The sequence below is a fragment of the Scyliorhinus torazame genome, chromosome 25, assembly GCF_047496885.1.
Source record: "Scyliorhinus torazame isolate Kashiwa2021f chromosome 25, sScyTor2.1, whole genome shotgun sequence".
NCBI classification, from domain to species: Eukaryota; Metazoa; Chordata; class Chondrichthyes; order Carcharhiniformes; family Scyliorhinidae; genus Scyliorhinus; species Scyliorhinus torazame.
In genome coordinates this window covers 13531474-13543906 of record NC_092731.1, presented here as the reverse complement: position 1 = coordinate 13543906, position 12433 = coordinate 13531474, and the positions used below count along the sequence as shown (strand labels likewise).

Below are 12433 nucleotides of genomic sequence, written 5' to 3'. Positions count from 1 at the left end.
ATTGTGGGAGCAGGAGTGAAACCTGTCCAGAACCAAACCCAGAAACAAATGTTTGCCTGTCCTCTTTTGAACTATAGTAGGTCGCTCAGCTCTCGATATGAGAATATATCCTCCGAAGAGGCAACGACAGCAACCTCCTGACATAGAAGTACTTCTCACGGATGTGATCAGACATAAAATGACACCTAGACACAGAAGGAGAGAGTGTAGGTCAGAAAGCACAAGGGTGAGTGATGCAGGGAAGATCCTAGTTTCTGTGTCGGACATGAAGCGCTTTCGAATACACTTGGCCCATGTAGAATGGAACTTGCTTACCATGCAGCCAGTGAGTCGAGCTGTACAATCGGACGTGAACAGAGATTTGCAAAATCGAAAGGTAGTTTCTAATTTTCCATGGAGGATTTGATACCAGGGTCTCTGTGAAGGATATTGAGCCTTCATCTGCAATGAGTGACTGGTCAACAGTCCAGGATGGTTCGGACAAGGCTCTAAGACAACTTTTTTTTATCCAAAATTTAATCTATAATCGGACAGACATTTTACGAGCCTGTTGGCTTGGCCTTCCAGACTGTAGAGGCTTGTGTACCCATGGTTGAATGATTTATTGCGGGCCAGTGAATCTCCTTTGCTCATTAAATTGAACACGCTTTTTTTTTTAAATGCACAATGACAAGTGCATTATTCTTCCAACATGTTTAAGCGGCCTTGCGCCATTTAAGACTTTAAAGGGACAAGTAAACGAAACCTAAGCTTAGTTACACTGAGTTATGTCGACTGGCGGTGGCATTATAGATTTAGGGTAGCACGGTGGTGCAGTGGTTAGCACTGCTGCCTCACGCCGCCGAGGTCCCAGGTTCGATCCCGGCCCTGGGTCATTGCCCATGTGGAGTTTGCACATTCCCCCCGTGTTTGTGTGGGTTTCGCCCCCACAACCCAAAGATGTGCAGGTTAGGTGGATTGGCCACGCTAAATTGCTCCTTAATTAGAAAAAATGAATTGGGTACTCTAAAATTATATTTAAAGAAATAGATTTCTGGCGAGGTCGGTTGGGGGGCGGGGAGCCATACTTTTTGACATTCTCTCTGATCACCCATGGGGAGCAACCATGCAAACAATTCGGATGAAGAGTTAAAAGGTGTGTGGATAATTGGACCCAATGTAGCTCAATGCCCATTTTAAAGTTGTGTTTTTATTCATTCATGCGATGTGGGTGTCGCTGACTAGGTCGGTATTTATTGTCCGTCCCTTGGAGGGTGGCAGAGAGCCATCACCTTGAACCGCTACAGTCCCTGTGCTGTAGGTACACCCACTGTGCTGTTAGGGAGGGAGTTCCAGGATTTTGACCCAGCGACACTGAAGGAACGGCCGATATATTTCCAAGTCTGGATGCTGTGCGTCCTGAGTTTTATACTTGCTTTGTAATTTCCTACGTCAGCCTTTATCAGACAGCTGATGTGACCACAAGCCATGCTGTAATTGCCTCCTCCTGCTATTAACAGGCTTTGGACTTTATACTGGAACAAGTTGACAGGAAATGTACTGCACAAATAAAAATGTTAGCATATAGGTGGTGATGAGCTTGATTTAGATTAACAGCTAGCATAATGTCTTTAACCTAGGAAACCTTCCCAAGATGCTTCACAGGAGCGTTGTATCAAACCAAATTTGACGCCAAGCCACTAAAGGAGTCATTCTGACAAGTGACCAAAGGTTTTTCCAAAGTGATGGGGTTAATGAGCATTGAAAAGTTGGCGAGGTTTATTTTTTATTTTTTAAAATAAATTTAGAGTACCCAATTCATTTTTTCCAATTAAGGGGCAATTTAGCGTGGCCAATCCACCTAGCCTGCACATCTTTGGGTTGTGGGGGTGAAACCCACGCAAACTCGGGGGAGAATGTGCAAACTCCACACGGACAGTGACCCAGAGCTGGGATCGAACCTGGGACCTCGGCGTTGTGTGGCAGCAGTGCTAACCACTGCCACCGTGCTGCCCCGGAGGTGGAGAGGTTTAGGGAGAGAATTTCAAAGTTTACGGTCGAGACAGCTGAAGGCACGACCATTGATTGTGGAGATGTGCAAGAGGCTTGAAGTGGAACCAGACGCCCACTTAGAAACTTAGTAAATTTACAACATAGGAGAAGGCCATTCAGCCCACCACGTCTGTGCGAGACAAAGAATAGCTATCCAGCCTACTCCTTTCTAACTCTTGATCCATATCCCTGTAGTTTAGATTTCACCAAATTCCTACCATGCAGAAGGAGGCCATTCAACCCATCGAGCCTGCACTGACCTCCGAAAGAACAGCCGACCTAGACCCAATCCTACGCCCTATCCCCCATACCCTTTGGACATTTGAGGAGCAATTTAGCATGGCCAATCCACCTAACCTGCACATCTATGTAGCATGGGAGGAATCCGGAGCACAGCCATGCAGACACGGGGAGAACGTGCAAACTCCACAAAGTCACCATGGTTAGAATTGAACCCGGGTCACTGACGCTGTGAGGCAGCAGTGCTAACCACTGTGCCAGCACTTCCAAGTGCAAATCCAACTCTATTTTTTTAAAAAGAAAATGGAAGATTTAGTCCTCCACCAACCTTTGAATTGTAGATGTACCCCCCCCAGTCTCTGGATTAAAAAAAACATTCTCCTCAACATCCCTCTAATCCTTCTGCCAATTACTTTATATCTGTGCTTCCTAAGCTCCTCCCTAGCAACTCTAAGGGAGGGATTTTTGGGTCGCACCCTCCCTGAGATAGAAAATTCCTTTCTGAGGTCAATGGACCTTTAAATGATCCATTAAATTCCCCCCCCACCCCCAAACCCAGGACTACACCAGCAAACTGGCTTTGGTTCCCTTTTCCCAGATGCTTTGCCTCATGAGTACTCAGAAATAAAGATAAACAATGGCATCATATTTTAAAAAGGGCCCGACGGAAATAAGTACTTGAAACAATCAGACTGTTGCTAGGTTACTGCGGACGCTGGGATCTGAAACAAAAACAGAAATTACTGGACAGTCCCAGCAGGTCTGACAGCATCTGTGGAGAGAGAGAGACCCCTGTGGGGGTAAGACCCTCGCAGACACTGGGAGAATGTGCAAACTGCACACTGACAGTGACTTGGGGCCGGGATCGAACCAGGGTCCTCAGCGCTGTAGTCCCAGTGCCATCGTGCTGCCCTGTAACCATCCAACCTATCAGCTGTACACCAAGATACAGAATGTTCTATTTCAAGAAATAAATGACCTCCAAATTACTCGCAATGCCAAACACTTGGCTGTGCATCAATAGATGTGTGCTAAACATTTTCACAAGGTGATGTGATGTCCCTACGAAACATCAGACCTGCTTCATAGAATCCCTGCAGTGCAGAAGAAGACCCATGCAGCCCATCGAATCTGCATCGACCCTCAAAAGGGTACCCTACCTAGGCCCCCGCCCCGTAAGCCCACCTAACCAGGGTAATTTAGCATGGCCATCCACCTGACCTGCAAATCTTTGGACTGTGTGAGGAAACCGGAGCACCCGGAGGAAACCCACGCCGACACTGGGAGAAAGTGCAGATTCCACGCAGACAGAGTCACCCGAGGTCGGAATCGAACCTGGGTCCCTGGTGCTGTGAGGCAGCAGTGCTAACCACTGTGCCACCCTTGGAATGCAAACTCGTGGTTATAGACAAAGGTGTAGGCAGCACGGCGGCGCAGTGGGTTAGCCCTACAGCCTCACGGTGCCGAGGTCCCAGGTTCGATCCCGGCCCCGGGTCACTGTCCGTGTGGAGTTTGCACATTCTCCCCCGTGTCTGCGTGGGTTTCGCCCCCATAACCCAAAGATGTGCAGAGTAGGTGGATTGGCCACGCTAAATTGCCCCTTAATTGGGAAAAATGAATTCGGTACTCTAAATTTTTTTTTTTGTAAAAGGTGCTACACTATCTGGCCAGCAGGTTATTGGCATTGGTTTGCTGAGCTGCCCTAAATGCCCAAAGCATTAACCTTGCAACCAGAGAGAAAATGCTGTAAAATCTCAGCAGGTCTGGCAGCATCTATAGGGAGAGAAAAGAGTTTTGAGTCCCGATGACCCCTTGTCATTAACCTTGCACCCTGCTTCAGTCCCAGGTATTCCAGGAGAAATACATCGATCCATTTTAAAGTTGTGATTTTTTAAAAAGGGAACCTGGCAAAATTTTTAAACCTGATTTTGTGGCAGATTCTGGGCGGCTGCAGTCAGTCAAACCAGCCAGCTTACGGGAATTTCTCCAGCTAAATTTGGCACCCTGATCCCACCGGCTGACTCGGACCCTTATTTCACCCGGGGTTTATTTCTCTCCTGCCTGGATAAGGAACTGGATTTGGCCGTCTGAATGATGGGTGCCATCTTTTCAATATTAAGCCACCGGGATCACAGACGAGACCAATTGGGATGTTCTGTGACGGATTATCCCTGGTCCTGCCTTTGAGAACAGTGGACCAGGTGGGATCAGTGAGTACACTGCGCAGAAAGGAGCGCTTGACTTATTTTCCATCCAAGGTGTTGGATAGAAAACTGGCCCCTCCTTGTTCGGCATTCCTGTATTCACAGTGCCCAGGCAGTGCAACATTCCTGGCCTGAGAGTAGGGAACATCTGAGGCCGCATGGGACCAAGTAAAGAGAAAATGTGCGCCAGTCTGCATGCCTAAATATATTACGAAACTAGAGCATCATTCCCATGGGACTGGAATAAATCTGTGCTTAAAGACGTCAATTCTACTTTATAGTGTAAAATCCTTTTTGAAGTGCAGTGAACTTTTTGCACAAACAAACCTGATTCTAGCTGTGCGATGAACGCCTGCCCTCTCTCTGCCTGTGCGTACTTGAGAGCAGGCTGTCACTGAACACAGACTTCATTGAGCAGGACGTGTTTGCCGAACTGTGCGTTTTAAAAAAAAAAAAAAAAAAAAAAAAAAAAAAATTTTTAATGTATTTATTGCCCATCCACAGTCACCTTGTGATGATGTTGAAAGGCTGCCATCGTGCAGTGTGTGTGAATCGGGTGCAATTAAGTTACTAATAATAATCTAATCTTTTATTACTGTCACAAGTAGGCTTACATTAACACTGCAATGAAGTTACTGTGAAAATCCCCTACTCGCCACATTCCGGCGCCAGTTCGGGTACACAGAGGGGGAATTCAGAATGTCCAATTCATCTAACGGCACGTCTTTCGGGACTCGTGGGAGGAATCTGGAGTACCCGGAGGAAACCCACGCAGACACAGGGAGAGCGTGCAGACTCTGCACAGACAGTGGCCCAAGCCGGGAATGAAACCTGGGTCCCTGGTGCTGTGAGACAACAGTGCTAACCACTGTGCTATCGTGCTGACCCCCCCCCCCCCCCCCAAAGTTAAATTACTGCGGTAATTTAACACTGGGTGCAAAAGATAAAACGGAGGATATGCATTTACATTGCGCTTTCAATTGCAGCCAATGAATTATTTTTTTTGAAATGTAGCCACTGTTGAAATGTAGGACAACATGACAATCAATCTCACACAGAAAGATTCCAGAAACAGCATCACGATAGTGACTAGGTAATCTGTTTCGGGGATAAATATTGATCAGGATGGCTGGGAGATCCCCCACCCTCCCTGCTCTTCGAAGCATGAGATCTTTTACGTGCACCTGAAAGGACAGATGGGGCTTCAATTTGTCATCTCCTTAAGACAACACATCGCAGTGCAGGACCTCCTCAGTGCTGCAGTGGGGTTGGCAACCTGGGTTACATGCTTACCTGTCTGGAATGGTTTCACTGACTCGGGTGCGAGTGTTACCCTGTGAACCGTGGCCAGCCTATCAGGCCCCTTAAGAATGTTATGTTTCAATGAGGTGTTGGGAGCAGTGGAGGCTGGGTCTTATTATTCAGACTGAGACAGGTTTTTGATCTAAAAGGGAGCAGAGAATTCTCGGGCGCAGGTAAGAAAATGGAGTTACGACCATGATCTTATTAAATGGCACAGTAAGAAGTCATACATCACCAGGTTAAAGTCCAACAGGTTTGTTTCGAATCACTAGCTTTCGGAGCGCTGCTCCTTCCTCACCTGAAGGAGCAGATCTTCGAAAGCTAGTGATTCAAAACAAACCTGTTGGACTTTAACTTGGTGTTGTAAGACTTCTTACTGTGCTCACCCCAGTCCAAAGCCGGCATCTCCACATCATTATTAAATGGCGGAGCAGGCTCAAGTGGCCTACTCTTATTTCTTGCATTCTCTTGAAATGCCCTCCCGTTCTTCTAACTTCTAGAGTCTGCGAGTTTAATTTATTCATCCTCTTCTCCTGGGACAATTGCCTCAATCCCAGGAATCGTTGCACTCCCTCTACGGCAAGTATATCCATCTTTGGATAAGGAGGCCAAAACTGTACAGGGTACCCCAGGTGTGGTCTCGCCAAGGACGGATAGATTCGCAGTTCGATGACTTCACTCTTGTACTCCAGTCTCTTCATAATGAAGGCTCACTGACCATTGTCTTACCTAATCGCCTGCTGGACCTGGTCTTTTAACAGCATGGTCTGCGTCCAAGGTCCCCCATATTGATTGTAGTATAAAAACGATACATGTAGGGTGCATTCCAATATTCGTCACCACTTTCTGCCATATTTCAAAAACAATTGCATCAGGAAAAAGGTAATTCTCCAAGAACACAGTGCCAGAGCTAGAATGTCTGGAGTCTCCCAATATTTACTTAGCAGCAGCAGCACAGGCTGTAGAGCAAGTGCTGGGGAATGGGATTGGAATGGATAGGTGCTTGATGGGCCGGCACAGACACAGTGGGCCGAAGGGCCTCTTCCTGTGCTGTAAAACTCTGACTCGTTGACCTCCTGTTTACATCATCTTGAATGTTCAATTCAGGCTGCATTTTAAATGGTATAATGTTTCAGACCTTCTAAAAAGAACACATCCTCTCATTCAACATGGATAATGCCACGAGAGATTCACTAGTTATACATCAGATGGACAATCTTGTATATGTAATATATTATAATCGCACGTCAAATTTCTATCACGAAAAGTATGCAAAAACGGCAACAGCAGAAATTTGGAAATCACTTTGAAATTGTTCAGGAACAGAAAGTACCTACATATGAATCTCTGTTGTTTTAACTGACCGACCCTATCTTCAAAAGAAAGGCTAAACCAAGGTTCTTGGAGAGCTGATAGCAATAAACTCTCAGTGAACTTGCTGTTTGTGCCAAGAGCAAGATGACTTACTGTTAGCAACAGTAAAACACATTGTGTTACATGGCACAACATCTTTATCCTCATACCAGCCATATCTTGTGTCCATCAAGTACCTATCGCAAAACAGTCATCAGTGTCAAACAATATTTGTTTGTTTTTTTAAATTACAGCCTTTAACCTGGGGCCGTACATTTGCAATCAGTAAAAATTGCACTAGAGCTCATATCATACTCTGAGTTTAGAAGGATGAGGGGGGGATCTTACTGAAACTTACAGGATGCTGCGAGGCCTGGATAGAGTGGACGTGGAGAGGATGTTTCCACTTGTAGGAAAAACTAGAAGCAGAGGAGACAATCTCAGACTAAAGGGACGATCCTTAAAAACAGAGATGAGGAGGAATTTCTTCAGCCAGAGGGTGGGGAATCTGTGGAACTCTTTGCCGCAGAAGGCTGTGGAGGCCAATTCACTGAGTGTCTTTAAGACAGAGATGGATAGGTTCTTGATTAATAAGGGGATCAGGGGCTATGGGGAGAAGGCAGGAGAATGGGGATGTGAAACATCAGTCATGATCGAATGGCGGAGCAGACTCGATGGGCCGAGTGGCCTAATTCTGCTCCTATGTCTTATGGTCTTATCATTGAGTTTTACTATAGAATGGTCAAGCCAGCTGTAGCATCCACTATTCAGATCAGCCAATTCGACTATAGAATGGTGGCTAGGTTAGCATTGAACAGTCTTTCCATCCCATCACCCTGTTGCTGTCTGGCTTTTGTGAACGCACAAACCAGCAGAGCGCAAACATGATAGGATTACTCTCTCGCCTCGAGCCCAGTCGCATTGTTGTCCTTGTGATGGAAGTGCACTGCTCCATGTGATACCTGCCCACGAAGGCACCCATTGTGTCGAACCGGCTGATCTGAATAGGGGCTGCTACAGCTTGGGGGGGGGGGGGGGGGGGGGGTGATGGCGGGGGGTGAACCATTTGGAATGGGCACTGCTGCGCTCCTGTTAATATTTTGACAACTCTTGTGATTTTAGTTGGGTGGTCTGGTCATTTCAGTGAGGCTGGCTACTGCTTGTGGGCCATTCTGCAGCAAAATACAGAAACTGACAGTCATTTCTGCAGCTGAAGCTGCGGAGGCCCTCTTGTGGGATACATTAATGGTAATGGTCTGGGGGGGTGCGGTGTTGTACTGAGCTCAGCTGAAAGCTTGTGTTCAACTGTGCTTCCTATAGTTTTCCTTCTCAACTGCTCGCATTACAGAACAGAACAGGGGGGAAATTAAATCCTCTTTTGTGTTTCAGATGAAGAGAGCCTTGATCAGCTCACCCCCATTGGATATGCTTCCAGTCCCAGAGGGCAGGAGATCCAGAGCATGGTTTTGCCACAAGGCTTCTGGCATCGGTGCCAAGCCACGACTGTTCTCCCCTTACATCGAAGAAGCCAAGGCAAGTAGATCGCCTGCTTTCGTTTTGTTTTTCAGTTGGAGCGTGCACCAGTTTTAGAATGTTGCAAATCTGTGCCCTGGAGTCAGCTATTCGCCACAGGCGCGGCTTGTGGTAACTGCAATGTAACATTAATGGGAAAACAGTTTCTGCTATGTTTCCTTTTTTTCTTTCGGTGCCTCCAGCGTGTGACAGTAAATAAAAGCCAGAGCTTGTTCCGCCTCACTTCCCAGGTTGTCAACTGGGATTAAATGCTGCCTAATTAGCAGCATAGTAACGGAGGTTTGTGCATCGCACTAGTCGGAATTTGACTCCGCACGGATTTGTTACGCCCCTCGAATGCTGGGCCCGGTTTCCCAGTGCTCTGTTTGCATCTTTTGCTGTTGTGATTGCTGCGCTTTTGTTCTGATCGGTCACGCTGGTGGTTTCAGTGGAGAATTTCGAGCTGTGGCCAATTGCCAAGATGAGCATTCACTGTTTCTTGTGCAAGCCAACACAAGCTCTGGTTTATTCATGCTGTTTTTGATTTTGGGAGTTTTATTTCCCGGTCATTAGCTGCCAGGATTGTGTTCTCCTTGGCGCGGCAGCGGTTGAGAGGAGATCTAATAGAAATGTTCAAAATTAGGAAGGCTTTTTTCCGAGAGTAAATATTTAGACGATACTTCTGCTGATGGGGGAGCGTCAGATGGCAGAGGACATCGATTTCAGATCATTGCCGAAAAATCCAGGAAGAGAGTTGAGGAGAAGTGGATTTAAGGACGGCATGTGGCACAGTGGTTCGATCCCGGCCCCGGGTCACTGTCCGTGTGGAGTTTGCACATTCTCCCCGTGTCTGCGTGGGTTTCACCCCCACAACCCAAACATGTGCAGGGTAGGTGGATTGGCCATGCTATGAATTGACCCTTAGGGTGGGATTACAGGACGGGGAATTGGACCTAGGTAGGGCGGCCTTTCGAAGTGTCGGTGCAGACTCGATGGGCCGAGTGGCCTCTTTCTGCGCGGTATGGATTCTATGATTCTACACTCTCTGAAGTGTAGAATAGGGCGACCTCATTGAAACATACAAAATTCTGAGAGGGCTTAGGGTAGATGCTGAGAAGCTGTTTCCCTCTGGTGAGGTGTCTGGAACTAGGGGTCACACCCTCCGGATTAGGGGTCAACCATCTTGGACTGAAAAGGGGAGGAACTTCTTCACTCAAAGGGCTTGAGTCTTTGTAATTCTCCACCCCAGAAATCTGTGGCTGCTCACTCGTTGAGTATATCCGAGATTGAGATGGATAGGTTTTTTTGACTCTTAATAGAATCCAGGGAAATTGAGATCGGTAGGAAAGTGGAGTCAAAATAGAGGATTAGCCATGATTTTACTGAATGGTGGAGCAGGCTTGAGGGGCGATATGGCCTACTCTTGTGCCTATTTCTTATGTTGGGTGTAATATTGGGCTCGACTATATTATCCCCCTCTTCCTCCCGCTCTTTCTTTCTCTCTCTTCCCTCTCTCCTCGCTTCTCTCTCTCTCCTCTGGGAGGTGAGTTTAAAGCTTAATTCAATTTTGGGTAGGCTCCTGCTGTTCAGTCCAGTCTTTAATGTTTTGACATTCTGAACTGAACTGCTGCCTTTGAACATACTTTAATCAATATACCTTTTGTGGTGCACTTTGATGCTTAAACAATAGTCCCTTCAGTCCAACCTTGCAAGGCAGCCCATTAACCGTGCCTACCACTTGCAGCCCAAGTCCTAGACGTTCCCCCCTGAGTCCCATTCTTAGCTTGTTGTATATTCCCATGGAGGGAGAGCTATTGCTGCTCATGCCTTCAGCTACCTAGAACCCACTGTCTAGAATTCACTTGCTAAACCTCGCTGTCGTCTTCTCCTTCATTATAAAGCTTTCCTTAAGGCCCACCTCTTTGATTAAGCTTTTCTCACCTCTCTTAGCCCCCTGGCTTGGTGCCCTTATAATTGCATTCTTGCAATACTGCGATTTACTTTGTTAGAAGTGGTTATATAGCTGAACATGGTTTCTCGTCCAATTGAAAGTGTGTTTTGATGGGCAGCACGGTGGCGCAGTGGTTAGCACTGCTGCCTCACGGCGCAGAGGACCCGGGTTCGATCCTGGCTCTGGGTCACTGTCCGTGTGGAGTTTGCACATCCCGTGTCTGCGTGGGTTTCACCCCCACAACCCAAAGATGTGCAGGGTAGGTGGATTGGCCACGCTGAATTGCCCCTTTATTGGTAAATATGAATTGGGTACTCTAAATTTATTTAAAAAAAGAATGTGTGTTTTGGAAATCGAAGGAACCACACATTACCGTGATGCTGTGATCTGAAGACCCAAAGGAAACCTTTTGGCCATTCACAATTTTTGATGCAAGTGGGGAGAAGTATTGTGTCCTTGGCTGCTTTTTATAATAATAATCTTTATTAGTGTCACCAGTAGGCTTACACTAACACTGCAATGAAGTTACTGTGAAAATCCCCTAGTCGCCACACTCCGGCGCCTGTTCGGATACACAGAGGGAGAATTCAGAATGTCCAATTCACTTAACAAGCACGTCTTTCGGGACGTGTGGGAGGAAACCGGAGCACCCGGAGGAAACCCACGCAGACACTGGGATAACGTGCAGACTCCGCACAGACAGTGACCCAAGCCGGGAATCGAACCCGGGACCCAGGCGCTGTGCTAACCACTGTGCTACCATGCCGTTATTGTCAACAAAGTCATCCTCAATTCTCTATCAGGATCCTTGTCTTAAACACAGTGGAGGCAACCACTTCTCTGTTCATCCTGGAAGCATGAGGCACTCTGACCTTGCAGAATACATTGCAGCCATCCCTTGACACTCTCCTCCCCTCCTCGTATCCCCAGTCTTCAGAGTATTCCTGTCAATGGCATCAAAGCTGGGCCAGTGAACCACAAAGAGCGCCTGTGAACTTGCTTGGGAAGGGATCGTGTGGTTAGATGGCAAAAACTGCAACCTAATTTTAAAAGTGTGAAAATTCCATCTATTTAGATTGTTTTGGAAGAGCTAATGTCGGAGCAGACTAGTTTGGAAAAAGTGCGGATGAGTCGGATATCCAGCGTTCCGGATACACTCTATATGGTCGACTCGAGTGTGGCAGACCTTTCCCGCCTGAATGCAGGATCCCCACACAGCTGTGATGAAAATGTTTCTGCAACGCTTCGTGATGAAGTAGCTGGTAAGTTAGCTAACAACGAGGCTATATTTCTTGTATGATCTTTCACAATCTCAAGATGTCTCAAGTACTTTATAGTCAATGAGAGACATTTCAAAGTGTAGTTATTATTGTCATGTGGAATCTTTTGTTGGGTGCCCGTGTGTGTGGAACGGTGATCAATGTTAATATTACTAACTGCTGCCTCACGGCGCCGAGGACCCGGGTTCGATCCCGGCCCAGGCCACAGTCCATGTGGAGTTTGCACATTCCCCCCGTGTCTGCGTGGGTCTTAACCCCACAACCCAAAGATGTGCAGGGAAGATGGATTGGCCACGCTAAATTGCCCCTTAATTGGAATTTTCTTTTTTAAACTATTACCGACTATGTGCTGGGTACAACCCTGTGAAATTAGAGGGTGTGGGGATTAATTGGCTTTGTAACAAAAAGATGCAGCAAAAATAGGCTGCTTGGGATAGTAAGAGTCCTTGGCTTGAGGACGATTAGTCACATGCCATGGGGAAGGGTGTGGGGAAAAGCCACGGCAAAGCTGCACCCAAGATCCTGGCCAGGGCAGTTTTAAAAATAGCCAGCATCTCCTA

The 12433-nt window shown here is 46.9% G+C and overlaps 1 protein-coding gene across 3 annotated transcripts in view; it reads left to right on the top strand.

Moving 5' to 3' along the window:
• Nucleotides 1-12433, top strand: part of LOC140402335 (BTB/POZ domain-containing protein 7-like) — a 91753-nt gene that overhangs the window by 59177 nt on the left and 20143 nt on the right. For all 3 annotated transcript variants that reach the window (XM_072490046.1, XM_072490047.1, XM_072490048.1), the window contains exons 7-8: nt 8520-8663; nt 11669-11855. In XM_072490046.1, coding sequence (XP_072346147.1) covers nt 8520-8663; nt 11669-11855 — 331 coding nt within the window. The remainder of the gene's footprint in view (nt 1-8519; nt 8664-11668; nt 11856-12433) is intronic.